The 25097-nt window shown below is 41.2% G+C and overlaps 1 protein-coding gene across 2 annotated transcripts in view; it reads left to right on the forward strand.

The window, feature by feature from the left end:
• Nucleotides 1-25097, forward strand: part of PRKAR1B (protein kinase cAMP-dependent type I regulatory subunit beta) — an 89963-nt gene that overhangs the window by 42749 nt on the left and 22117 nt on the right. For both annotated transcript variants that reach the window (XM_050317426.1, XM_050317427.1), the window contains exons 5-8: nt 8877-8938; nt 9675-9721; nt 17539-17697; nt 24856-24916. In XM_050317426.1, coding sequence (XP_050173383.1) covers nt 8877-8938; nt 9675-9721; nt 17539-17697; nt 24856-24916 — 329 coding nt within the window. The remainder of the gene's footprint in view (nt 1-8876; nt 8939-9674; nt 9722-17538; nt 17698-24855; nt 24917-25097) is intronic.

Raw genomic sequence — 25097 nt, forward strand, 5'->3', positions numbered from 1 at the left:
TAGGGACATATTCTCCATCATTTACTCCGAGAGATTGCATAATTGTGCATTTCCAATTGCCACCCTCTGGGACCGCTTTAAATCCCAGCTTATACAATTGTAATTTCAGATCCCTTCAGCTGTAGTAACTTTGGAATCAGGAGACAGCGATCAGAGATCTGTGTCAGTGCCATTTGCCCAGGGCTTCTTCAGCTTTATTACCTGATTGCTGAAGTAAGGATGAGTGCACAGTGACTCTCCAGCTTCATTGGGATAGTCCAGAAGAGGGAGCTTGAAATTAAAGAGTGAAAGGAGTTGAAAGTACCAGAAGGAATAAACTGTTCAAATACGACTTTGTTGTGGTCACCCTTTATCACTGGTGGAATTTGCTTCATAATAATAACAACAGAGACTTGTTTTGGGGATGATAATTATTCTTGTGATGTTGTGTTTTGGTCCCAGCAGAAGAAATTTTCTCTCAGTTACTAAGCTAAAATGCTTATTCTTTCAACTATTAAGTTAAAATGCTTGTTTTTTCAGCATGATGTCCTCCATCACTTTTCCAGAATTTTGAGAAAATGATAAGTAATTAATTGTGGGGAAAATGTAAATCATATACTCATGGGGGACATAAAGGGTCATTCTCCTCTTTGGTCAGCTCAAATACACCAGCCTCATATCGGTGACACCAGGGTTGAATTTGGCCCAGTTTGTCTGAAGAACATGGTTTGTCATTGTGCTAAGCCTTTCCCTGGGTCACTTCTACAATGCCAATGCATAAAAATAACACCTTTGACTTTCTTACAGTGCCCTTTCATGCTTCAAATAATGATGTATTTGGAGCTTTCTCAAAATAAGAGTTTCAATAAAGTATTCTTGCAGCAATGCTGTGTTCTTACAGCTTATAATCTCCATAAATGTCTCTGCATTAGACTCTGGTACCTGCTGGCCAAGGAAAGAGTTCCTAATCACTATATGGTACCTACTAAACCAGAAAGAAGCCTATACAGTCTAGTATGTGTGCTTCTCTATATCTGTATACATATATTTGTACATCATAAGCTAGTAGAAAGTGTATTTTACTGACCCAAGTTTCTCTGTTTTGTTTTGCTTGTTTGTTTTTCTTTTGGCATTTAAATTCCTCTCTCATCTTGAATCTAAGTTCCAAGATGAAAATCTTGAGAATGCTCACACACAGGAAAAAAGAAAAGAAATACAATTAAGTTGAACTGAAAAGCATTTTCAACAATGCCTCATTTTGATTTTAACTTATTACCAAGAAATGTTACTTTGAAGGAATTGCACAGTGAAAAGTAGATCCTCTGAAGATATCACAGTAGGACAATTAGACAGTTTCAAAACTTCTAAAACATTTTTAATGGGACATGACATCAGCCGTTTTCCACAGGAATATCCAGTTTGAGCAAACTGCTTTTTTTCCCCCCAAAATCATGTTACCCATTTTCTGATCAAGGCCTCCTGTTATGCACAGGCTCTGCTGATGAGCAGTGCTATTAGTGATGGGAAGTTGGGATACAGCCTCTTTGCAATTATTCATGCAGGAGGGCAGATATTCCTCCATCAGTCCACAGAGAGCATATTTTCCGTGCATTATGCATGGGATTTTCTCCAGCTGGCCTCCTGACTCACCCTCCCCTGCCTCCCCCGTGTCTGCGGCTGGGCCCAGGACCACCTCATCCCTCCCACTGGGAGCAGCTCAGTGCCAAGCCCTGGGCTCCCGGCAGGTGGACGGGGCTTCCAGACATCCCTGCTCCGACCTCCTGCTCGAAGCCGGTCTGCGCAGAGTTGGCTGCTCTAACCCAGAGCCTTGCCCAGCTTGGAAACAATCCCCTTCCCTGGGCCCCTCTTCCAGTGTTTGACCACCCTCATAGCAGTTTTTTTTTTTTTTTCCTTTATATAGGTTGGTAATTTCCTCTGTTCCAATTTGTGCCTCTTGTCTTAAGAGCAGTAGGATCTCCCTGACTGTGTTTTCAGGAGAGGCCAAATGCGGTTCTCCCACCTTCTTTGCATCTGCTGTGTGCTCCAGGCCCTGAGCTGACTCACTGATTGTCAGTGTGTTTCTTGTATGGGGAAGCCCAAAACTGGCCATGGTACTCCAGGCTGTCCAACAAGGCATGAACAGAGGGAGAGAATCAATTCCCTCAGGCAGGGCTTGGCAGTGTGACTTCAATGAAGTGATGCTTCTGAGAGGCGGGAGTAAAAGAGGCCAAAGCAGTGGGGTAGAGTGTGAGATTGGACCTTGTCATTCTTGAGCCACAAAGTTTGGCCCCTTTTTGTACCTCTTATTGCAGCAATCCATGGCAGATAGTTTTCCAGATGAAGATCCCTGCAGAAACTGCCTCCCAAAGCTGTTGTTAACGCGTGAAGATGATGTGACCCATTGGCACGTAGATGTACAGTCTGTAAAATGAATTGATGCTCTGCTCACGAAGTTGTATTCTGTTCATTGGCTATAACAATTAATGAACCTATAAAAGGACTTCATAAAACAGTAAAAGTGGAAATATTTCACAGGAATAGAAGATGACAGATTTTTATTTCTTTCTGTTTCACATGTCTGCTAGTTATGTGGACCTGTGACTTAATAAATATTATGGAATTAGACATGGACTTCAATGTTAGCCTGCCATTCACAGTCTTCTCATGTTCAATTTCAAAGACTTATACAGTCATTATGGTAAAATTAATGCATGTCTTAATTGCAATAGTAACTGTCAACCATTATAATGAAGTAATTAAATATTCTAAATTGTTAATAGCTTTGTAAGCTGCTATAATTAATTTGTTGCTGTCCTAACAGGAAGAGACATTAAGAGAAGCAGATGGGTAATGTTTTTGTTAAGGCTTCAGTACTGACTCTTTCTTAGGTACATGCCTATGACACCACATATTTGATTACAGCAATTGTAAGCTTGGGGCTGTTGATTTTAAATACCTCTAAAAGGGAATCTTTTATTTTACCTGGGTGCTTTGCCTTTATTCTCAGTAGTCAGTAAATCATATTAATAGTTCTTGGTGGTTTCAGCAGTGTACATCACCAAGAACTTGCAGCATTCCTAGGAACAAGTAGTATGGATTGAAGCCTTATACTTCCAGAGGGAGCCTTGCAGAGAGCCTTGCAATTTATTCTGTGGTAAAGTTCTGTGTTTGTTCCCTCGCTACACAGATGTTTATTGAAGCCAGTTTGGTTTGAATTCTGTGCTCTTCGTCCTTACAGGGCAGGGGAAGCTGTTGGTAGAACAGTTGCTAGAAAGTTGTTGTCTTTTCAGGAAATGAATCATAAGAAAATCTTAGACATACACAAGAAGACCCCGTACAGCCCCCCCCTCCCACCACTTCAGAAATCTTAAAATAGTTCCCAGATAATACCCAGACATAAGAGCTACAGCTAAAGGAGGGTGGAGTTACTATCAACTCTGTTTACTAAACTTTAAAGGTATGTAAGTGGGAAAGGTTTAAAATGCTTGAATCCTCCTGCCAGGGCAGCTTCACTGCGAGAAAATGTTCCGTGTCTTTTGTTGAATTATGCCAGAACAGCTCCATATCTTTTAAAGCTGTCCTCAACAACACAGGGCTGGCTTTGTTTTGCTAGAGAGATAGCAAAAGAATTAAAAAAACCTCTGCATAGCACACACATTGAAGGCTTCCTGAGGCTGCCTGCACAATGAAATTGTTCTGATTGAACTCTTGACAAATTATAACCTGCAGGTATAACGAGGATTTTCCATTTTTGCCTAACACATATACATTTTGTCTCTTCCATTTTTCCTTCCCTGCAATGCATTCAGCACAGCAAGGGCTGGAAAGAAATCTGATTGTGAAACTGATAAATTGTCTTACATAGTTTCCCTATTTTGGCCATTGCCATGGTCTGGTTCTGAAAGTGCTTGGAATTCTATTTCTCTCTCTTTGTTTTAACAAGCTTCTTCTCAGTTGCCTATTGCCAGTGCTATATTACCCACAGTGCACATCATTTTTTTTCCATCTCCTATTCTACGTTGACTCCAAGCAGCCTCGGTGTAAAAGCAGATGAGATGATTTACTTTTATCACTCACTTTTTCTCGTGAGAAAGAGAACCCCCTTGGCCCTGCCCTCTCCACTGGCTTCCTCTTAGCACAGGCATTTGCTTCTTGGCAAATGGGGTCTATAAAATGCTACTGAATTAAATCAGCAAAGTGTTTCATCATATTTATTTTGCAGTCACTGCGATAGATTTTTTTTTTCTGGTCTAAATAGCTGCAGTCTCATTGGTTTGAGTGGAGTTTGCCTTCTTGGCATGAGAAGGGAATTGACTCAAACTGGCCAGGTGGCCAGGAGTCATCAGAGATGCCAGACAGCAGAGGATCAGCCCCTGTGACTCCAGGCCTGAGCACAGTTGTTTGCAATTCCATGTACACTCATGGAAAACACTTTATGTGTTAAAACTTGCTGCAAGCCTTTGATATCTTTGACCTTTTAAAAAAAGTCTTTTAAATTTTGATATTCCATAAGAAGACAGCTGGTATTTTTTGATTGAATAGATAGAGATTTCATGTCTAAACACATTTCTTGGTTTCACTTTGTTGGACTAGTTCACTGCTCTCTGTATGTTCTCTGCTGCTCACAATCTTTTCTTGTGAATTGTTTTTGAATTGATACTATTGAAAGGTTATGAGCGATTAAACCTGCAGAAATCCCCCTGGAAAGCATTAGTGATGTCCTTCTTTGGATCCCTTTGGATCCGAACACGGATATTCAGGTACATACAGTCTCACCTGCAACTACACTTCCAAGCCAAAAAATTGCCCTTGATACCTTTTGACTGGAAAAAAAAGTCTGACTCCAGGTGTCACGAGTAATCAGATATAGATTCTCTGGGAGGAGTTAGGGAAGCTGTGAAAAAATGGCAAAGCCTGTCAAAAGCTTGGCTCTGGAGAGGGTGAGAAAGAGCCCTCCAAGTGCTGATGCTGAGCCCAGGACACGCTGGGGGCAGAGCAGCTCTCTTGGTCTGTTGCAGCTCTCTTGCAGTCTCATGAAACAACAGCTTAAATACCAGATCTGGTGCCCTATTTTCTTCATCCATCACCTGAATAAGTCATCTGGAAAGAGGGCAAACGATACATTGTCAACAAAATAAAGAAATCCCTCTGAGCAGTTCTCACTTACAGCACAATCATAAAAATCCTGGCAGAAAATCAAACCATTTCCATATCAGTTGAGCACAAAGCATTGCGAGCACGGTCGGTGTCAACAGTGCAGGGGCAGGAGACAGAGGCTGCTGTGTTCTTGGTGCTGCAGCTCAGATAGAAGATGAAATCATGGTAGTTCAACACTTGAAGACTTAACTACTGATTTTCTGGCTTGCTTTTTCTGCCGGAATAGGACCTGCTTGAAAAAATGTGGTTGTCGGGAATGTGTTTGCATGTGTTTGACCCTAACAATTTAACACAACCTTCAAACCCAAGAAATACCAAATATCTTTGCAGAGCTGGAGAAGAGCCTAGTTACAGTCTGTGCTAGTGGTGGTGGGATGGTTGCAGCTCTGGATTTGTAAGGGCTGTTTTTTGCTGTAATGGCCAGAGAATGATTTTGGATGCCTCATAAACAGGTGCGTGGTACAGGAAAAAACAACTGACCATGTTTTTGGCCTTGGGTGTATTGTTTATGCCTTTAGCAAGTGCCTCAACTTATTCAGGATTTAAAGTTTGCTGTTTCAGCATGGTACAGGCCTAGGACACATGGCTGGAACGGAATATGGAGCATCAGACCTTTACTGGGGAGGTGGAAAATATGTCTTTTTATTGCATTACAGATTTTGGCTTGAGTCAGGAACAAATTTTTCAGATTTTTGAAGTATTTTGGTATATTGATCCTTGTGATATTTTTGTATTTATTTCAGATGCTGAGGATAAAGGCAATAAGAAAAGTTTCCAAACAGATTCTACACTTAGTCTGAATTAAATCAAAAGGTGGATTTCATACAGGGATCTTAAGCATTCAGTACTTTAGGAGATGATAATTTCCAGAAGGGTGGTTTTCTTTGGTGGTATTCTGAATGGCCCAGTTATTGGCTGCCAGACTTGTAGGCTGAGAAACTTTGAGGCTGCCTGCTGATCCATATCACTGGAGATCTGAGGATGTTTAATGAATCTCAAATTGAGCATCCAAAAGCAGAAACAGTACGACTCAATAATCACTGTGAGAGATCTTGGCCTAACTATATCAATTAAGAATAATAATTCCCTAGTAGGAAAGAAACATCATGATGTGTTGTCAGTGACAATTGTGGTATTATTGGTCACTTATCTTTATATTAAAGACATGTCCTTGTTTTACTTTAGAGTTTTAAATTAGCACCACCACAACTTTGGGTAACTTCTGTGTGTGTTCCTATGTACCTCAGACTAATGTTTGATGACATATCCTTCAAAGGTCTCTTTAAAAATCCAAGTCTTGGTCTAATAAGATTAAGACTTCACTGAAATAAGATTAGGACTTCACCCCATCATATGTGGGGTGTTAGAATATTTACACCTGTATTCTGCTATACAGCAGAATATTAGTGTAGATCTGCTGTTGCAGCCAGTAGACTTAGGGTTCATTACACTGTCAGCTGAAAGTTTTAGTCTTTGAGTTTTAAAGAGGGTTTTTTTGGATAAAACTAAAAGGTGATGTATAATTGAAATGTGGAACATTTTGGAGAAGGGTGGAGTGGTATACATAATTTATTGGGCACTGTTTGTACAGTCAATTGTTAAGTCATAAATAAAGTACAGGATTAAAACAAGGATGAAAAGGTGAAACTGAATAGTTATTTTCTATTTAAAATAAAATAAAGTTTCCAAGTTTGTTCGAACAGCACATTTTGATTTGGATATTGGTATTCTATTTTTGGATCTATCACATTGAAGACTTTTTTCTCTGCCACATTTACTCAGTAAATGTTCTGTAGGCTGCAGGACTGTTCTAAGAGCTCGGTGAGGTGCCCCAGCACAGCCAAGGGGAAACCACGGGGAGGCAAAGGAGCCTCTGTCATACTGAATTCCCAGGTCCCAGAGCTGCTGGAAAATGACTTGCCTCATGGACATAAAGTCCCTTGGTGCCTTTTCCAGTTCAGCACCTACCAGTGTGGTAGTTTCCCCCATCCCACTGGAATCTCAGCTCCCAGTTCTTCTCGGTGGAGGGTTGGCACAGGGACCAGCTCCAGAGATTTGTCAGTACCAGGCACATGATTTTTACCAACAGAGGAGTCCCTTGAACTGGAGAAATGCTGAACCCATCTAAGACCACAAAAACGAGTTCAGTGGATTTAAGAATATGGTCCATAGCTTTTCAAAGTAATTTATTATAGGTCTTTACATCAGTGCTCAAAACAAGGTGAGAAAGAGGTTTCTCCTTGACACCTTAGAGCAGGCTCTGTATCTGTGGTTTCCTGAATATGAGCAGGCATAGCATGGAGTGGGCCTGATGAAACAAGAGGGGTGAAATACATTGTTTTGTTATATTTATGTCATGGCTGAGCATCCCTTGCAGGTGCCTGGTCTGAAATCTCCCAGCTCTCCTGAGGCAGAGCTGTGATACTGAGCAAAAACATCCAGACTGCTGAAGAGGAAAGACATGAGCAATTTGAACTTAGGAGTGAAACATTTCCTAGAACTGAGCCTGAATAAAGTCTGGAACAGCTGAACAGGAAATAAGCTAATAATGGGATTTTACAATATGCATTTCCCATATAAGGCATTGAAATGTAGCATAGGTTTGTTTGCTGATCTTCTGACTATGTTGATGAAAATTTTGGGTTTCTCCACTGTTCATGTTCCGTTACGGTTGTGAGGACTTTGCTCCATTCCAGGCTGAAGTGTTTCATCTTGCTGCTGTTGTCGGTGGTCCCTGGATGGACCATTCCTAGGCCAGACCAGGGAAGAGACTACTTAACAATCCCCTCTTTTTGCCTTTTGTTTGTGTTGGGGAGCTATTTCCTTTAGCCCTTGAGGCTGATGCATAGGAAGGGGAAGAGAGGTGGGGAGTGCCCATCTCGATGTGGCTCATACTTCTGAAAATAAGTTCCTCAAAATCTGATGTGGGGAAAGGAAGCCCTGGCTCCACGGAGCCTGCTGTCTCCCTCAATAAACAAAGGACTGGATTTGGGCAAGTTGCCCGAAGTGTTGGTGCAGGGTGTGTTCCCGTCCCTACTGCTCTGCCTGGCCTTTTAAGGCTATGTGACAGTGTGCTGGAGACGTGGCAAGGTGTGTAATTCAGCTGTGATTAATGAGCACAAGGCTCTTCTACAGCTCCCCTCTTTCTGTAGCATCGCTCGGATTCCCTTCTCACGAGCAACTCGCTGAGGTTTTCAGAGTTTGGCCTCTTCTGCACTGCGAGTGCAGTCTCCTGACAGCTCTTATGCTGCATTAATTTAGAGCCATCTACCTTTCCAAGTGTGCTCTGTACCGTGGAACAGGTTTTGCTTGTAAATGCGAGGCCAGATGTTCAGAAGAGGAGAGCTCCCGTTTGGGCATCTGGCAATCACTGCTGGGACACAGACCCATTGCAGCTGAAATCCCAAATCTCTCTGCTTAGAGAGTGCAATACTCAGGCTGGTTAGTTTGTACAGTGCTGCAAGAAGAGCCTTTCTGCATATAATTCAGGAGTTCTTTCAAAACAGCACGCACTGAATCATGGTCTCTCTAAGTTTTAGACCACAGCTTGTGCATAACTGGTTATTTTGATTCCTTGCCGAGCAGGGGTTCACTTTCCAGTTACAGCTAAAATTTTCCTTTTCTTTTTCCTCAAAATCTGCTAATGAAGGCTAAATAAACAATGAATGTAGGTCTACTGGCTAGATAAGAAATAGGTCTGATTTATTAATAAATGTTTCTTTTTTTTTTTTTTTTTCCAGTGACATATTCGATGCCATGTTCCCTGTCACACACATTGCAGGAGAAACAGTCATACAACAGGGTAATCCTTTCCTCTTTTATGTTGGCTAAGGTTGTATAATTCACATCTCTCCGTTTGAGATTTCACCCTCTTTGCTTAATGGAAAGAATAACCATATTCCAAAAGCATCTAAGTGTGCAGCTGTAGGATAAGTTCATGGATGCAGGTCTTTTGCTACATATGGAGAGGTCTCCTACAAAACCACACTGGTAGATCTCCAGGGTTTCAAAGTGCTACAGCTAAATGTAGATAAACAGCACTCAAATTAAACTCTTAATTCCTTAACTGAAGATAGTCAGGAAGTAAACCTCAGCTCAGAATGCATAAGGGTGGCACAGGCTAGCTGAGAGTAATTAGAGATGGAAAATATTTTAAGGTTGTTGGGAATATTCAACACCTCATTGTGCTGTATCAGAATTATCGCACTTGGCAACTTACCTGCATGCCTGCAGCACGTCGTGGAGGACTTCATTACCCTCAGGCTATATTATCTTGTGTGTTTACACTGAATGAAGTGTTGAATCAATCAAAAGAGATAAATTAATGCAATTGAAAGATATTAATAGCAAGAAATCATAACGATACTTTGATTTATGAAGGCAAATAGGCAAGGATGTTTCAGAAAATTAATCTCTCTGTAAGTAATCTGGTGTACAAACCTGTGCAAATATGTACAGGATTAAATACAGGGACAGGAAGTTATTGAATAGCTTGGCAGACCTTCAGGAAACAATCACCTTTTGTATTTTGCTTCCAGGTGATGAAGGAGACAACTTCTATGTGATTGACCAAGGCGAGGTGGATGTAAGTACACCCTTGCAGTATAATATTTATTTTGAAGCTACATAATAAAACTGTGTGCTTTGGCACGCAGCTTGAGCCAGCCATGTGCTGTGGTTCTGACTCCTTTCTTCTTGAACTAGATTTCACAGCATTCATTTCATTACTTTGCTTTTGTTGTGTTAAGTCATTTGTTCATAATTTTAAAATTGGCGTGTTTTACATCCTGGCTTATTTGTCCATTCTAAGCAGGAAAATATGGTATCAAAACCAAGCAAATGGCATTATCTTCAGAGCCCTAACCACACCTGGAGGTGTGCAGTCTTTGGCAGAGCAGGCCACCATGCTGGAATGCACCCGAGGGTTTAGATCAACCATAAGGAAAATATTTTCTTTAATCAGTTAGCTTAGCTCATGTGTTGTTTGGGGTTTTTTTCACAAATTGAGATACACCTTCAGGCAGTGAGTTTCATCTTAGAAACCTTAATTTGCTTTTCAAATTAGGTCCAAATATATGAACAATGCAGCATATTAATAAAGCAAGGATTATTATAAGTGTAAAGTGATCTGTTAGACCACAAAATGTTTACGGGAGTATGCAGTGGTTTAATCAGCAAGTCTTTGAAAAGAAACTTCTTTCTGAACCTACCTTCCAAATCATAAACTATTCACCTCTTATAATTTTTATTCTTTGTGAAACTCACCCTTTTGCAGTTTTGCTGCAAGTTCCTGCACACATCTTACATATCCACAGCGGTTGGGTAGGACAGGCTTTGCTCATTAGCAACTCTGCTCTTCAGATGCCCACATGAGTTTTGTTTGGCATATTTAAAGAAGAAGGTGATTTATTTTAAACCCAGGCAGGAGGCTTGGAGCTATTTTAGTGAAAGTTATTTTTTTTAGCAGTCTGTTTGTGTGAGGAGACCATCTAATTGGTATTGTTGGGAATTGAGAAACCTCACACGCTGCCTCTGCCTCTGGAAGTTGCTCCTCAGGAAATCCGTCTGACTCACTGTTCCTATCAGATGTACCTCTCAACAGCAAACATTGCCACATCCACGGGGCCAGAAAATAAAAGAGCAATATTTATAGAACAGTGCTAAAATTTAGTTTTAATATAATTGGTCAGAGACCGATAGGGAGCCTAATGAGTTCACTGGCTTTAAATCAGACCCACAAACACTCGCAAATGCACATGTTGAAGTTATGGATTAATCCTCTTTAAAAATAATTTGTCCTCGCTCAAAACCCTTAGGAAAGCTTTCTTCAGTGTTTGTCTCAGGGATAGTGAGAGACTGAATGACATCTGAAAACAGTCTGCAAAACCCTTGCAATTAATTGCAAAAGAAATAATATTCCGTATGCACATATTGCTCTTACAAAACACTGACAAAATGGGGTTTCATTGAGTAGATTGCAGCTCTGATTTCATGAGCCTTCTCAATCCCTACTCCACTAAAATCAGTCTGTAGCTGCTAGGACAGATCAAATGGATGTATTCATGTAATGTCATCCTGACACTTCTCAGAGACATGTAGAGACATGTCCTGTTGGACAAATACTTCCTGGTAAGACTTAAAAATGTAATTTGAACTGAGCTTATTCCAGAGACAGCCAAAGCTCCTGACCATGTTGGGTCTTGCCAAACTCTTCTGTGACCAGCTCTTGTGCTGACCCACTTCAGCATCCTCTAAGGTGCATCCTGCTGCACATTACCCCTACTCTCCCTGTCTCAGCTTGGTGCTCTCTGCTTCCTAAGCTGTTTCTAAAACATCAACCAAAACACACCTTGAATTCCAGTGCAAGATTCTGTGGAAGGCACAAGGTGTTTGCTTGTCCAGGAGCTACACCCTGGTAACCACAGAAGTTCCCTACATTAACTGCCCTGCTGGGAAGCTGCAGGGAGATGATCCCATTTCCCTCTCCAGAGCAAGTCTGTACCAGGGCCACTGGTTCATACCCAGATGCCTTGGGCTCACACTATCACAACTTGTATAGTGCTCCCCAGAAGAGTTCTCCCACTTTCTGGGCAGAGCTGCTAAAATCCTTATTGTCTGAAGGAACTCCAGACCGCTTGTAAGCGAGCTGCAGTTCATTTAAGCCTTGCCAGAGAGTTTTTTGGCATGCTTCCACACTTCTCCATGAAAAAAAAAAGCGACTTGGAGTGTAGACAATTGACCCTGAGACTTAGAGCCTCGAGCCATTTTCTGCCTGGTTCAGCTGGTGTTGGCATGTGCATTGGAGGTTTTAACCCCTGGCCAGGCTCTCTGCTGTCGTTACTTCCCTGGTCTGCTTGGAAGTGGCAGGTATTCCAGGAGTGGTGGATTCAAGGAGCAATTTACTCTGAGAGCATCATCACGGATAAGCACCCAGATTTTCCATGCACATGCAAGACACACGTAAAGGGGGTTGCAAGTGCCATCATAAAATTCCTACCCCTGGAGGAAAGTCATGGCAAAACTGAAAAAAATCCCAATAAAATCTATCAACCAAGCAACCAAAACCAAACAGAAACCACCAACAAAGTGAGAATAACAAAGTCAGTGTGTGGTTGTTCTGAATTTAAAAAACTGCAGCATTTAAAAGTAATTTTTGTTGGAGTTTTGGCACAGGCACTCCAAAGAGTAAGCAAGAGCTTTCTAATATTTTCCCTTACAAAATAATCTGAGTCAAATTAGAAGTGCAATAAAATATTTTTTTAATATAATAGCACTTAATTCTCAACTCTTACATTTTCTTAGGGTGTACACAGGCCCTGATAGCATAGAATAAAGTATCTGTATGTTTTCTTCTCAGTATTACTGTGGACAAACACAGGAGACCCCAAACCCTTCCACTGGCAAGCACGCTCGACATGGACTGTGGGCCAAGGGAAGGGCACAAATTTTCCTGTGTAAAAGAAAGGGAGTTAGAATCAGAAAGAGGCAGGTCTTAGAAGGCCTGGGGTTTTCCTCTCATAATCCTGTATCCTACAAACCAGGTATATCTTAATCAAAGCTGGCACTGGGTGGGAAAGGACATTATGGCGTTATCAGTCACAGTCTTCCTCCTCAGCACATCAGGGTTGAGGAGAATTGTTAACTCATGATCTGTCCCTGCAGATGGGTAAAGTGTTCTCTAGGTAGATGATGGCACAAACTTTGAAGCCTTAGAGGTCAGTTGTCTACTGGAAGCTTTCCTGCTCAGACAAACGGGAATGTGTGCCAAAAAGTAGCTGGCAGAGCTTTAATTATAGTTTCCAATAAAGATGTTGAAAGCACCTGCTAAAATATGACTTGCAAAAATCTCTAATCCATATTTCTAAATATAAAAAGACTTCCTGTTTGTTATTTTAATCTCACAACCTCACATTTTTTACTTTAAAAAGCACCGCCGACTACCCTTTTGCAAACAGATGTATTATTTTTTTTAGACTCAGCAACTTCCTTTTCTATTTAATGTCACAGCAACTTTCTCTACAGGCATTCTCAGGTTTTCTTCTTGTAAAACAACAGCAGCTGAACTGTAGCACGGTGAAAATCAAAATGGAAAACTTTCCAGTGTTTTTTTTCCTTGAATAGGTTCTGTATTTACTGTATAAATCTTCCTGTGGACCTCTACATGAATACTGTGGATAATAGATAAAATTATCTCTTGACTGTAGGTCAAATCTTCTTGAGCCCTTATTTGTATATACAGACTGTCTAATTTGTATATATGAAGATGAAAATTGCACAGTGTTTTATGTGGGAATTCTGTTGGGTTTTAAAACTAGTTATATTTAATAGTTAGATTCCATAGATTGCTTCTGGTTTGAATTCTTCCATCATCAATGATTCTCCTAATTTCAAAAGGTTGCCATTTGAAATTTGAAGCAGAACATTTAGAAGTTTGGAGTTTTTCAGCTTGAATTTTTAAGGGTTCTTAAGGCAGTCTCTTCTAGTTCATATATTCAAATTCAAACTACAAATAAAACACTAGCTTTGAGAAAACTACCCACATATAAATACCCTTCATGTCTAAGGCTTGTTTATTTTTCCAAGAATAAATAAAACTCATCTTCTTGTTTGGATAACAAATATTAAGGCTTAACAAGACACAAAGCCCAGATTGCAAACAGATACAAGGGAGGGGATTTAAGATGTAAGAGTTGGAATGCCTGGAACAAATTAGATTGTCCACATAGATCACAAAGTGGCAGCCAAAAAAAAAAATAAAAAAGCTAGAAATTAACTTGAAATCAATAATACAAAATTAAAGGAAAGATAAATTCACTCCAGTGAAGCTCAGAGACAGACATTCATATCCTGCCTTCAAAGTAAAATGTTTGCATCCCTGCTCATGGCAAGGTCCCTTTCTGCATCTCTGGAGAACGTGAAGATGAGTGAGGCCCAGATCCAAATCTTGTTGCATAGAGCATTGCATGACCCTGCATCTTCTCCCACAGTCACTGCCCGTGGATATCACAGCCCATGAAGAAACGAAATACTGATGTTCACAGGAGATTTTTCCTGTTTGCCTCCTAAAATATAATGCAATGAACCAAGTTGTGTGATTCTCAAGCCTGCAAAAACTGGAGTGCTCATAGTACAACAGTAGACATCTAAAGTACATTCTATCTGTGAAAAGTAGGTGGTCCTGAGGGCTTGGATGTAGTTGGGCATCTGAAGTTCTGCTTTCCTCTTTAGCTGCATGAAAGAAGGTTCCAGATATTACAGACCTGTGATTGACAGGTCAAGTGAAAATTGGGAGTAATTCATTTATGTACTCACCACTTTGGTGAGAGTTCACAGATGCCTAAAACTGGCTGAGCCAAAACCTCAGCCCAGCATTTTTTAGGATAAATAGGGAGATCATCTGAGCTGCTGCCATATAACACTGGCTTTCATGAGCTGTTCTGAGCCTAAAATAGCTTTGCTTCCCACACCTTACAAACAGAACTACTTTCCTTTCTACTTCTTTTTTTTTTTTTTTTTGTAAATCTATTTTAAAGGGATTTATAGTGGAGCCAAACTCTGTTAAAGGGCAGGATGGCTTTGTAGTGTGCCATCAATGCACTCGAACTTCATCATAAAGACAAAAGTAGATTGTTGACTTAGGCCTTTGCAGAGAATGAAGTGCAGTGGTTTTCCTTCTAGAAAATAACTTATTCTCAAGCTGTTTTCTCTTTCAGAGACTGATATTTGAAATGACATTTTTATTGGGGGAGTGAATGCTGGGCCCAAAGACTGTCAGATCAGTGATTTGGGTTCACCTCAGAGTACTTTGAACCTGACACCCTCAGGGTGGACGAATGACCATTTGCATAAACTGTTTAAGGCGAGATGTCAAACTTGTTTTGGAGAGTCTTGTCAAGTAAGACAGCAAAATTAAAGGAGTCTTAGAGCAGAGCAGTAGCCTCTCTTTATAGCAACTGTGCAACATTAAATATCCATCCTTCACTCTCTCAAACTTGAGTTTTACCAGCATAATTCCCTGTCTGGCCTGCAGTCACACCATGCACACTGCTTTTACAAGAGATGTCACCATATTGCTTTAAAAATATGTGTTGGAATGAGTTTTATTTCCTGCTTGTAATTCAGACCATTATGCAATAACAAAATCTGTGTTTTTCAACAAAAGAACATACAGAAACACATGCACTTTTGGTGTGCTGAAAAAGAGTCCAGGGTTCCATGTCAGTTGACATTAAGGATGTGGACCAAAACTCATTGGCATTATTAGATTTTTGCCATCATCCCTAAGACTTTTTACTGGGGACACATGGATTACTGTACTGTAGCAAACCCTGGGTCCATCCAGTGAAATTCCCACAGAAGGAGGGTATCCCTACAGTCAAATATGCATCTGGACAATTTTGCAATGAATTAATAGAGTTTAGAAATGTTCATGCATTCTCATTATGTTACAAGCCTTTCAGAATCCTCCTTTTATTCATCCATTTCTCCTGCTTGTCTCACAGAAAAAAAAAAAAAAAAGAGATCCAGGAGCCACAGAATTACCTCCTTCTTTCACCAAGAAAATGTTTGGGTTTTCCTGGCTTTTTTAAAACTTCTTTGCTTTCATTTTTTCATCATGAGGGGAATCAAAAGTAGTTTCAGTGTTCTATGAGATGTTCTTGCTGTGGTGAGTGCTAAAGTTTGAAAGGAAAGGCTGTTACTATTCTCTTGTGTGATATTCTCCCGTGTGACATTCATTCTGTCATGGTGAAGAAATGAAGCTATAGCCTTTGTGGCTTGAGCTCTTTCTTGGCAGTCTGCTACCACCTGCCTGTTTGGGATTATTTTTACCCTTTATTTTTCAGCCCCTTTATCCTCAGGTGTTCCAGGAGTACCAGGAGCCACCACATTGCCTGGAGTTCAGCAGTGATGCCAATGCTGCTCCTTTTCAGCTGATACCCAAGAGTTCTCTTGATCAGCTGAACTGCTCTGTGGCCTCATCCATCTCCTACTGAACCAGAATTTCACTGACCTCAGTAGGAGCTGGAGAAAATCTTAATTGAATATTGTGAAGATAAATTGGGATGGATTCCAGCTGTATTTTGTAATAGGCCTTTTCATCATAAAAGGAAGATAGAAGTAAAATTAATACTGACAGGTTGTTGAATTTTGACCCCAGTTCATTTATTTTGGTCACCATCTTTTCTCATGCCCAGCTTGAACACAGCTCTAATTCATATAGTTTTTAAAACCTGCTAGTTTATTGCTCAGTAATTGGTGTTAGGTTATGATCTCTGCCTTTGCAATACTTTTCTTCTTAAGGTGAGAATACCTGCCTATTTTCTTCATATTATTTTTCTTCACAGAACTTCCAAACAAATGAAATTAATTCTGGTTGATTTCGGCTGTTACTGGTCTGTAACAGATTGGGATATATTCTGCACTGGGTAAAAGCACCCAGCCTTTCCTTGCCTCCAAACTCACGGACACATTAACAGAATTAAAAGGGTTTATTGTGTAGTTTATGGCAGCAAGCCTTAGAATGCACAGTCCACACCAGCCTTTGCATACAATGTCATGTCTCTTGAGCTGTATTGTCCTTGAGTGGAGAGGAAAATGGAGCCCACTGGAAAGCACCTGCACAAGGCTCCTTCCTCCAGTGAAGGTTTTGCACAGTACCCAAGTGTGGGAATTCTTCTCAAATTAAACATAATCTGGGAAAAATACACAGTGATAGTGGTATAGAGCTGTACCATGTTCCAAGAGTTACCTAAATAGACCGTGGGTCAAACACTGCTTCCCGAATTCTGTAGAGCTGATGTTAAAGGCAAAGGGTAGTTCCACACAGAGCTTCTCAAGTCCAAAGCACGTAGTCATCTTCACTAAGGGAGAAGAAGATCTGTATACTTGTATTTAAATGGCTGTTGGAAGCACCAGGCTTAGGGAAGGAGAAAAAAAAAACGTTTCTTTTGAAAAGATATTTCCTTGTTTTGACTGTTTTTCATTTCATGGCCATGACGCTTTTCAGCAACCCTCATTACACATATCAACAAATCTCCTTCCTTTCAAGTCTGACAGTGTTAATAAAACGCCAAAGTTGTGACAGTTCTGCTTGTTGACTGCCTGAGCCTTGAACACAAGAGGGAAAACATGATGCCAGTTAACCATGGGAGCTGAAAACTCGGAGAGTAAATACAGTCATTGTACTGAAGCAAGACAACTTGAAATTCTGTCCACAGAACAGGTTGTTGCCCTCTTTGGGGACCGACTGCAGAAAGTTTTACGCTCTTGTTTTCCTTCTGTGTCCCCAGAGCTGATGAAAGGAAATTGCTAACAGCCTTTTGGGTAACTGGTAGCAGGAGGAGAACTGCAACTCAGCCCCCAGACTGCTATGACTTCTTTCTTTGTCTTGTGCTGTGGTAGGTTTATGTCAACGGGGAGTGGGTCACCAGCATTGGAGAAGGAGGCAGCTTCGGGGAGCTGGCACTGATCTATGGAACACCCCGGGCTGCCACTGTCAAGGCCAAGACAGACCTGAAGCTCTGGGGCATCGACAGGGACAGCTACAGACGCATTTTAATGGTAAGTTTATGGAGAAGGGCTCCTCTGTGGAGTTGGTATTTTTATATTTTATCTTTTGTAGCTCCAGTGCTTCTGTGTTCAGAGTGCTCTGGTGATAGAAGGCTGTGCAGTCTGTGCTTCTGCACAAAAGAGAGCGGACATGACAAAAACAGGGAGTAACTGAATGAAGTGAACTGAAAGAAAAGGGGACAGGATTCAGCAGAAAGACGCTGAGTCAGAAATTCAACTGAATAACATTATGAGTAACTGCTATACATGAATGAAAACCTCGGGAGGCCTCTGGTACCCACCAAAGCTCTGCAAATCCTCTCCTTATCGTGAGCCTTGAAGTGTCTCTCAGCAGCACCCCTTGCCTATGAAGTCTTTGTCTGAACTTGTGTTACATTCCTCAAAGCAGGTGATAGAAAGTAAATCCAGCTCCACTAAAACAATAAAAGGGTGCTGGTTGGACTGTGCCCTCCGTCTGTGTTAGGCAGCACCCAGCCACACGTATCATGGGATGGGAGCTGCAGAGCCCCTGCCAGTGATTCATTGCTCTGCTCCTTTCAAACCCCCTCAGCAAAGCTCAGCAGACCTTTGTGGCACCTGGGCTGTGTGTGAGCTTATGGATTTGATGTTGGTTCTTGAGTGGTGAGTTGATAATGGAAGCTTTGACAGATAATTAACTTCAGCAAAGCCATAACTTTTTTTATGAGCTTGTTTCCAATGTCCGTGCGCATATCTTCCTTCTCCTTGAAATATTCCTTTCTTTTTGATAATTAACAGACATAACTCTGTGTAAAGCTTCTTTCTCAATGTGACTTTTTTCCAAAAGCTGCATTGTTCCATTCTGCTCTGAAGGACATGACAGTATGCTCTTAGACCAATAAAGCAGTGTGCATTTTGAGATCACCTATATTTCCAGTGGATGTCGTGGAAAACAGAAAAATTAGGAAAGAAATTGAGTAGATTTTACACTCAAATGATTAGTTCTTAACCACAGAGTGTAAGAGTGATCTTTATATATCCTGTTGGATGTCTGTTTGAGCATTGCTGGTGTTCACTCTGTATTTCAAGGGCTGAGTTCTGTGTCACATAAACAAAATTCACACTGACATCTAAGAGAGCACATCTAATGGAAATTTACTCTATCCCAAAATATTCAGCCTGAGGTGTTTTCTCTCCTTCTGTCTCTTCTTGGTGTTTTTTTACAGTTAGGGCCATTAAAAATTGGTGGTCTGTTACATTGCATTAGACACCCAGACAGCATGATTGCAGTATTCCCAATACTCAGATAGGAAATATTTCAAGTAGCACGGTGAATTAATTGTTGCAAGTATAGAAGATGTCCAATTTTCAATGCTGTTCATGGTGAATGCAATTTACCCATTCACACACTACATGAAGCCAGTCATCTTTCCATTTATTTGTAGGTGCAGGGTGGATAATTTCTTTGGTGTGGATAATTTCTTTTTTAGATGTAGAAATGCTTCTGCCTTTAAATAAGAGATAGTAACATTCAGGATATTTTAGAAATATGTTGTTTAAGCTGGTAAAACTTGTGAGTGAGCAGGTTTTTCTTTTTATTATTACTTTTGTTTAATTTTCTGATTGCAAACCCTTTTGTCCAAGGGATCAATGGCCTTTTTCTCCCCAAGTTATGTTTTTTTTTCTGTAGTCAGATAAAGCCCCTCCATAACCCAAGCTAGTTATTTCTCTCATCTGCATTCCTTCCCTGCCGTGACCAACCCCGTGTTTTCTCAGTCTAGTGTTGAAATTTTATTCGAGTTGTAAATATTTATTTGCAAATCATGCCTTCAGATCCACACTTGCCAAAAAGATTTTATCCTGTCATGAGACACTTGACTCTCCACCTCATTCCTCCTTGCAGATGCTGTTTTAGTTCTTTGCTTTGCATTTAATAATTTCTAGTTTTTATTTCTGTTTAGTGCCATTTTCCCCACTTATGTGTCTCATTGATCCTGACTGATTTATGGTATGAATAAAATGCATTTCAGGAGGTTTGGAGTTTGGGTTTTCCTTTTAATGGATGGACAAAGCCCGATGCAGAAAGTTCCTGCTGGTTTTTAGTTACACTTGTCATCCATTTATTATTTATCCTGTCCCAAAGGAAGTTTGTTAAAACAGATATTTTTCTTTATTTCACTGTCTCAGCTTACGTACCCTGATGTCTTGAATGTCACATTCAAGTTTGTTTCAGCAGCTGTGATGACTGTAAATGTTGGGATAGGTCCTTCTGTCAGGTTTTGCAGTGAAATTGCTTGGCTTTCACTGCAGTCCTTGACAAAGTATTACACCAAGAAATTCACTGTACTAGATGGGTTACTAAAAACCACTGCAATGTGTTCCCTCCATGGTACACTCACAAATTATCTGTCCACCTGTGTACTCCAATTATTTCATAAAATAATCTGTGCTGAGTCGCATACTTTTCACTCTGTTTGCAAATTTTTTTATGTGTATGTTCTCTGTGTGTGCACACACAAGCACAGACACACACATTCATGTATATATTCAATATTTATTTACTGACATTCTTCTGAAAGAGCTGCAATGGATTTTTTTGCCATAGGCTTCTCATGGAATTCAGTTGCTGCTCTCTTCTTTGCAATTTGGATTCAAGAGCATCTCAGAATGGGGAATATCCCAGGGTAGTACAATATTTGTATTCTAAATATAGCAAATACCACAAATACCAGAGAAGCAAATGTCTGTATCCCAACATCAGATTGATCCCCTAGACAATTCAGTTCCCAGACTAAGAAAATTTGAAGTATTAATTTCTTGCAATTTCTTCTTTAAGAAGACTTGATTCAGGATAATTTAACTATCCTCTAGTTCCCATAGTCCAAGATACCTGGCTCTGAGAGTGGATTTGTATGGGATACAACACTTTTTGCCTATTTGGCAAACTTTGTTCACAGAAAAGGAGTTGTAATATTGGGATGTAAGTCATGACAAATCAAGGATAGTCAGTTCCTGATCTTGCACTTCATTTTATTTGTGCTATTTTGGGTTTCTTCTACCATCTTTTCACAGCTTTGAACCTGAGAACGAATTCTCTAACAAGTGCTTTTCTTCTGCTCAGAGAAAATGAAATCAGAAGGACTTTGTGTTGCCATAAAACGTAGGTTGTGTGGTGACCAGAGCATAAAGCAAATCCAAAGGCTGCAATCCATCCGACGTGTGGAATAAAGCACAGGGATTGTGTGGGCTGATTTGCTGTGGATCATGGCCAGTATGCACAGAGACTCTTTCTTTCATGCTCCTGTAAGAGTGCACACCCAAAGCATCATTCAGGATCAGGTTGTGCAGGGATTACATGGAGCTGCAGCAGTCCAGAAGGCCACTCCAGCACCTCCTGCCAGGAGAACTCTTTATTTGAAACTTGACTCATGCTTTGCCATTCAGAAGACATTTGTTTGGCTCCTCACTGAAGGTGGGAATTTCTAGGAAGGGCCCAATCAACTCCACCTGAAAAAATTAAGCCAGAAAGAAGACACAAAGAGTGCTGGAGGGAGAAAGAAAGATCAGACTGGAGGAATGGGAGGAAAAAATGGAAGAAAACAAGGAAGGTGAAGAAGGGGCAGTTGGAAAAGAGATGAAACAGACATTGAAAAGGATCTCAAAAAAACCTGTTACAATCTCTGGGGCATTCATTTTTCCCAGCCTGTGTATTGCTTAAGCTAAGTCTAGTGCCTGCTACATTGAGTGGTCCTAAAACTGGCTTTGAGCCCTTCTCTGTGTGGATGTGACGAACACGAGTGATCTTGTTCCTCCTTGGGACTGTCTCAGGGAGGAGCACTGCAGCTTGGAATATTAACCAGGCTTCGTAGTTAATGGGAACCACTGTCTTTAAGGAGATGAGTTTGTGCATGACAGCTCAGAACCAGGGAGAAAGTGAACAAAGGAAAGGGGGGAGAGGGAGAAGCAGCGACTATTGAAATAAGATATTAATAGGTTAGAAAAAAAGCAGAATTAATAAAGACTTTTTAAAACATGCCATCAAGAACCCTGCCAGTGCAGAATTATTCATGTACATTTACTATTGTTTTTATCTGGCTTAAGCAGTAAGAATTCTACCGCTTCCCTTGGGAAACTTCTCTGCAAGAGAATAATTCTTACATTGGGAAAACTCTTTTGATATTGATCTTAAATTAGATTTTCTTAATTTTCTCCTGTTACTTTGAGTTATGTTAAGCTATGCTGTACTGAATTGCCCTCTCTTTCTGTCATATATCTGTAGATGATTATCACTGTCTACTTAAAACCTTGCCACAGTGCATGCCAGCTATGAGGATGACATACCTATGATCCCAGAGCTGAGCCAACAGCTACAGGCTGGATTTGTTTTGCTCCTTCCTTATCAGCTCTCCCTGAGTGTTTTAGCATTTCTTCAAGCTCTGTCAGGTTTGGGAGCACATTTCTGGAGAAGAGGTACCGAGACAGAATGTAGCACACCAGGCGCCGTCACATCTGAGCCACAGAGATGGAGCCTCTAAACTTCATTCCTGGATGATATCTTTGCATGTACAGACCAAAATAGCCTTGGCTGTGTTCTTGTCCGATGCAGGTCTCACCTGCTGTCTGTAAATCTCTTTCAGGTTTACAACTTTCAGGTCTTTTCTTTGTCAAACGTCTCTGCTCTGGATTTCTTTTTCTTGGCTGTTTTTTTCCAAACAGAAGCTCATTGTATTATTTTATAGTCCCATTTCTAATGTGTCCAGGTCCTTTCTTGTTATTTTCCTGCTCTGGCAAGCTCTCATAGCATCTCACAGTCTGTGGATGTTGTTACTGTCTGATTTGTTGCTGCTTCTAGAAGATCCATGAAAGTGTTGCATGAGAGCAGGCTCAGCACATGTCCCAGGGAATGCGCTGGCTGGCACTTGGATTAGGAGAGAAGGTTGAGTCAGGAGCCATCAACTGGGTCACCTTTGGTTTCAGTGCATGTGTTGGGAAACAGGAGTCCTAAGCCTCAGTCAATGATTCCTCTCTAGGCTCATCTTCTCCCTTACCTTTGTGAGATCATCCTGAGGCAGGGGATATTTAATGCAGTGTAGCCTGCATTAAGTGGAGTCCCACTGAGGTTCTAGATACTATCACAATACAAAACATTTTAACAGCACATTTAATGAATTCTTTCCGCTTCAGTTTTGCTTTTGCACTTGTCTTCACTGTGGATTCTGTACCACTGCCCTGGATTAATTTAGCCAAGACATAACACACCTGTTTTCCTGTAGGAAGTGATGGGCTCTTCCTCTCTCAGCCAGGTGGGATGCCTGCAATTCCTACCTTCCTGGGTCTCTCTAAATACTCGAAGCTGTGGTCAGGCGTCACTTATGGCTGCTGATTACTGCTTCTTAAAATTCATCTGTGTCCGCAAGTCATTTAAAAAGCATTTTCCACATCTGTCCCCGGGTGTCCCAGCCCATCAAACTAAACCACCAATCTGGTTTTCCACAGCTGTCAATTTTGCTGGACTTGTTTCCACTCGATTGCAGGGAGGAAAGCAACAACTGCGCAGTGTCCAGTTTTCCATTCTTTGTCTCGCAGCGAGCTGTCAGGGGCTGGCGTGGTTTGCAGAGCCTCCTGCGTTTGAAGTTCTTCATTTTTTTTCCTTTCTGGCACTTCAAATGCTCTCGGGGCCCCCCGAGGTTGAGAACCAAGTTTGTCAGACAGAGAGGTCAGACAGGGGTTACCGATGCTATCGCTGAGGAGAACTGTCATCACCAGACTCGGAAATTATGAACGGGGTGCGGAAGGGGAGACCTCGGTAGCTGGTGCTGCTGCTGAGCCAGAGCTACCTGGGGAGAGTGGCAGCTCCTGGTGGTGCTGCGGCTGTCCTGGAGCAGGGATGGCCCCAGGAGAGGGGCACAAATAGGAGCTGTCCCCAGAGGAGAGCACCTGGCAGCTTCCTCTGGTGCTGCGTCCAAAGCTGGATCCAAAGCCTGTTGGTGTTGGTGGAAGGGTTCATGTTGCTTTGGGGGTCGTTGCAGACCCCCCTGCACAGCACATGTAGGAAGGGGGATGATGTTTAATTCTTAGTTTTACCTCTGCAGTTGAGTACACCAGCCTTTCCCATTTTCTTACTGGCTTCTTCTGTGGCAGACACTGACATTTGCTTTCGCCTTCTCTGCCCAGCCTATGAATAAATGGCATCTTTATCTCCTGTTCCTTGAGAAGATGAATGTGTCATCCTTGTGTTGTGCCTTGTAGATTTGACTAGTAGGCACCAGGCAGCCTTCGATATCCACAGGGAATCTGTCCAGGCAGAAAGGATGTGGGGTGTCATCAGTGTGGAACAAACTGCATGGTACCAAGGCAGACCCTGGAGTTCCTCTTTGGTACTGGGGAAGATTTTCTTTTCAAGTCATTTGTGTCACTGCAGAAGGAATTAAGGATTAGTTCATTATATTTGTATTGGTAAAACTTCATCATAAGTATTCCTACATGAATCCAAAATCTGTGCTGGAATGGAGACTTACGGTTTCTGTCCTGGTGATCAAACATTATGTGAGCAGAAGGTGTCTTGGTAATTTATCACACAACAAAATCTTAGTAGAATGGGGAATGACTGTGCTGGTGGCTGCACATGCACTGATAGATTGTCTGCCACAGAATGCTTAAATCCTGTTAAAATAATAATATGAAGAGATTGCTCAGCAGTAACAATAGATACAACCCTGTACAGAATATTACAGATAAATGCTCTTGGCATTAAAGAGTTTTTAACCTAAAAGGATGGGAACTATGAGGGGGACCTGTTAAATTTTATCCTATTTTGCAATTGCAAATTCCCTTCTAGCAGGGCCTCATTGACAACGAGATATATATTGAATTAGCTAAAGAGTTAATTGAAGCTCAGGCTTTAAAATGAGTGCCTGTAAATAATGGATACAATTCATCCTCAGTGTCCAGTAACACCAGCGAAGTCAGTGAAATTACACCAGGATTGAATTTGAGTCCTTCTGTCTTTGCTTATCAGCAATACAACTTGCCCAGACATTTTATGGGGAAAGATTTGCCTGAGGCTGTTTACGCTGGCTACGCTTAAGAGCTGGAAGGGGAGGGAAGGAAAAAAAGAGCAGCTGTAGGAAGAAATCACAAAAATACTTTGTGTAATGTTCTGCCTCCTTTTTCTCTCTCCTGTAATAACAGGGCAGCACGCTGAGGAAGCGGAAGATGTATGAAGAATTCCTGAGCAAGGTCTCCATTTTGGGTCAGTTGCCCTTTGGAACTTGGCTGTTATTTCCTCGGTTATACGTGTTGGCAGAGTGGATTTTGGTCTTTGATGGCACGATGAAAGCAATGGTGGTCAAACAGAAGGGCTCACATTGTGTTGTTTCTGAAGGAGCGAAAGTGTAAAGGGTCCCTTTTAGGACTTGTTCTTCGCAATCTTT

The sequence above is a fragment of the Myiozetetes cayanensis genome, unplaced genomic scaffold (assembly GCF_022539395.1).
Source record: "Myiozetetes cayanensis isolate MyiCay16 unplaced genomic scaffold, myiCay2020 scf20-37, whole genome shotgun sequence".
NCBI classification, from domain to species: Eukaryota; Metazoa; Chordata; class Aves; order Passeriformes; family Tyrannidae; genus Myiozetetes; species Myiozetetes cayanensis.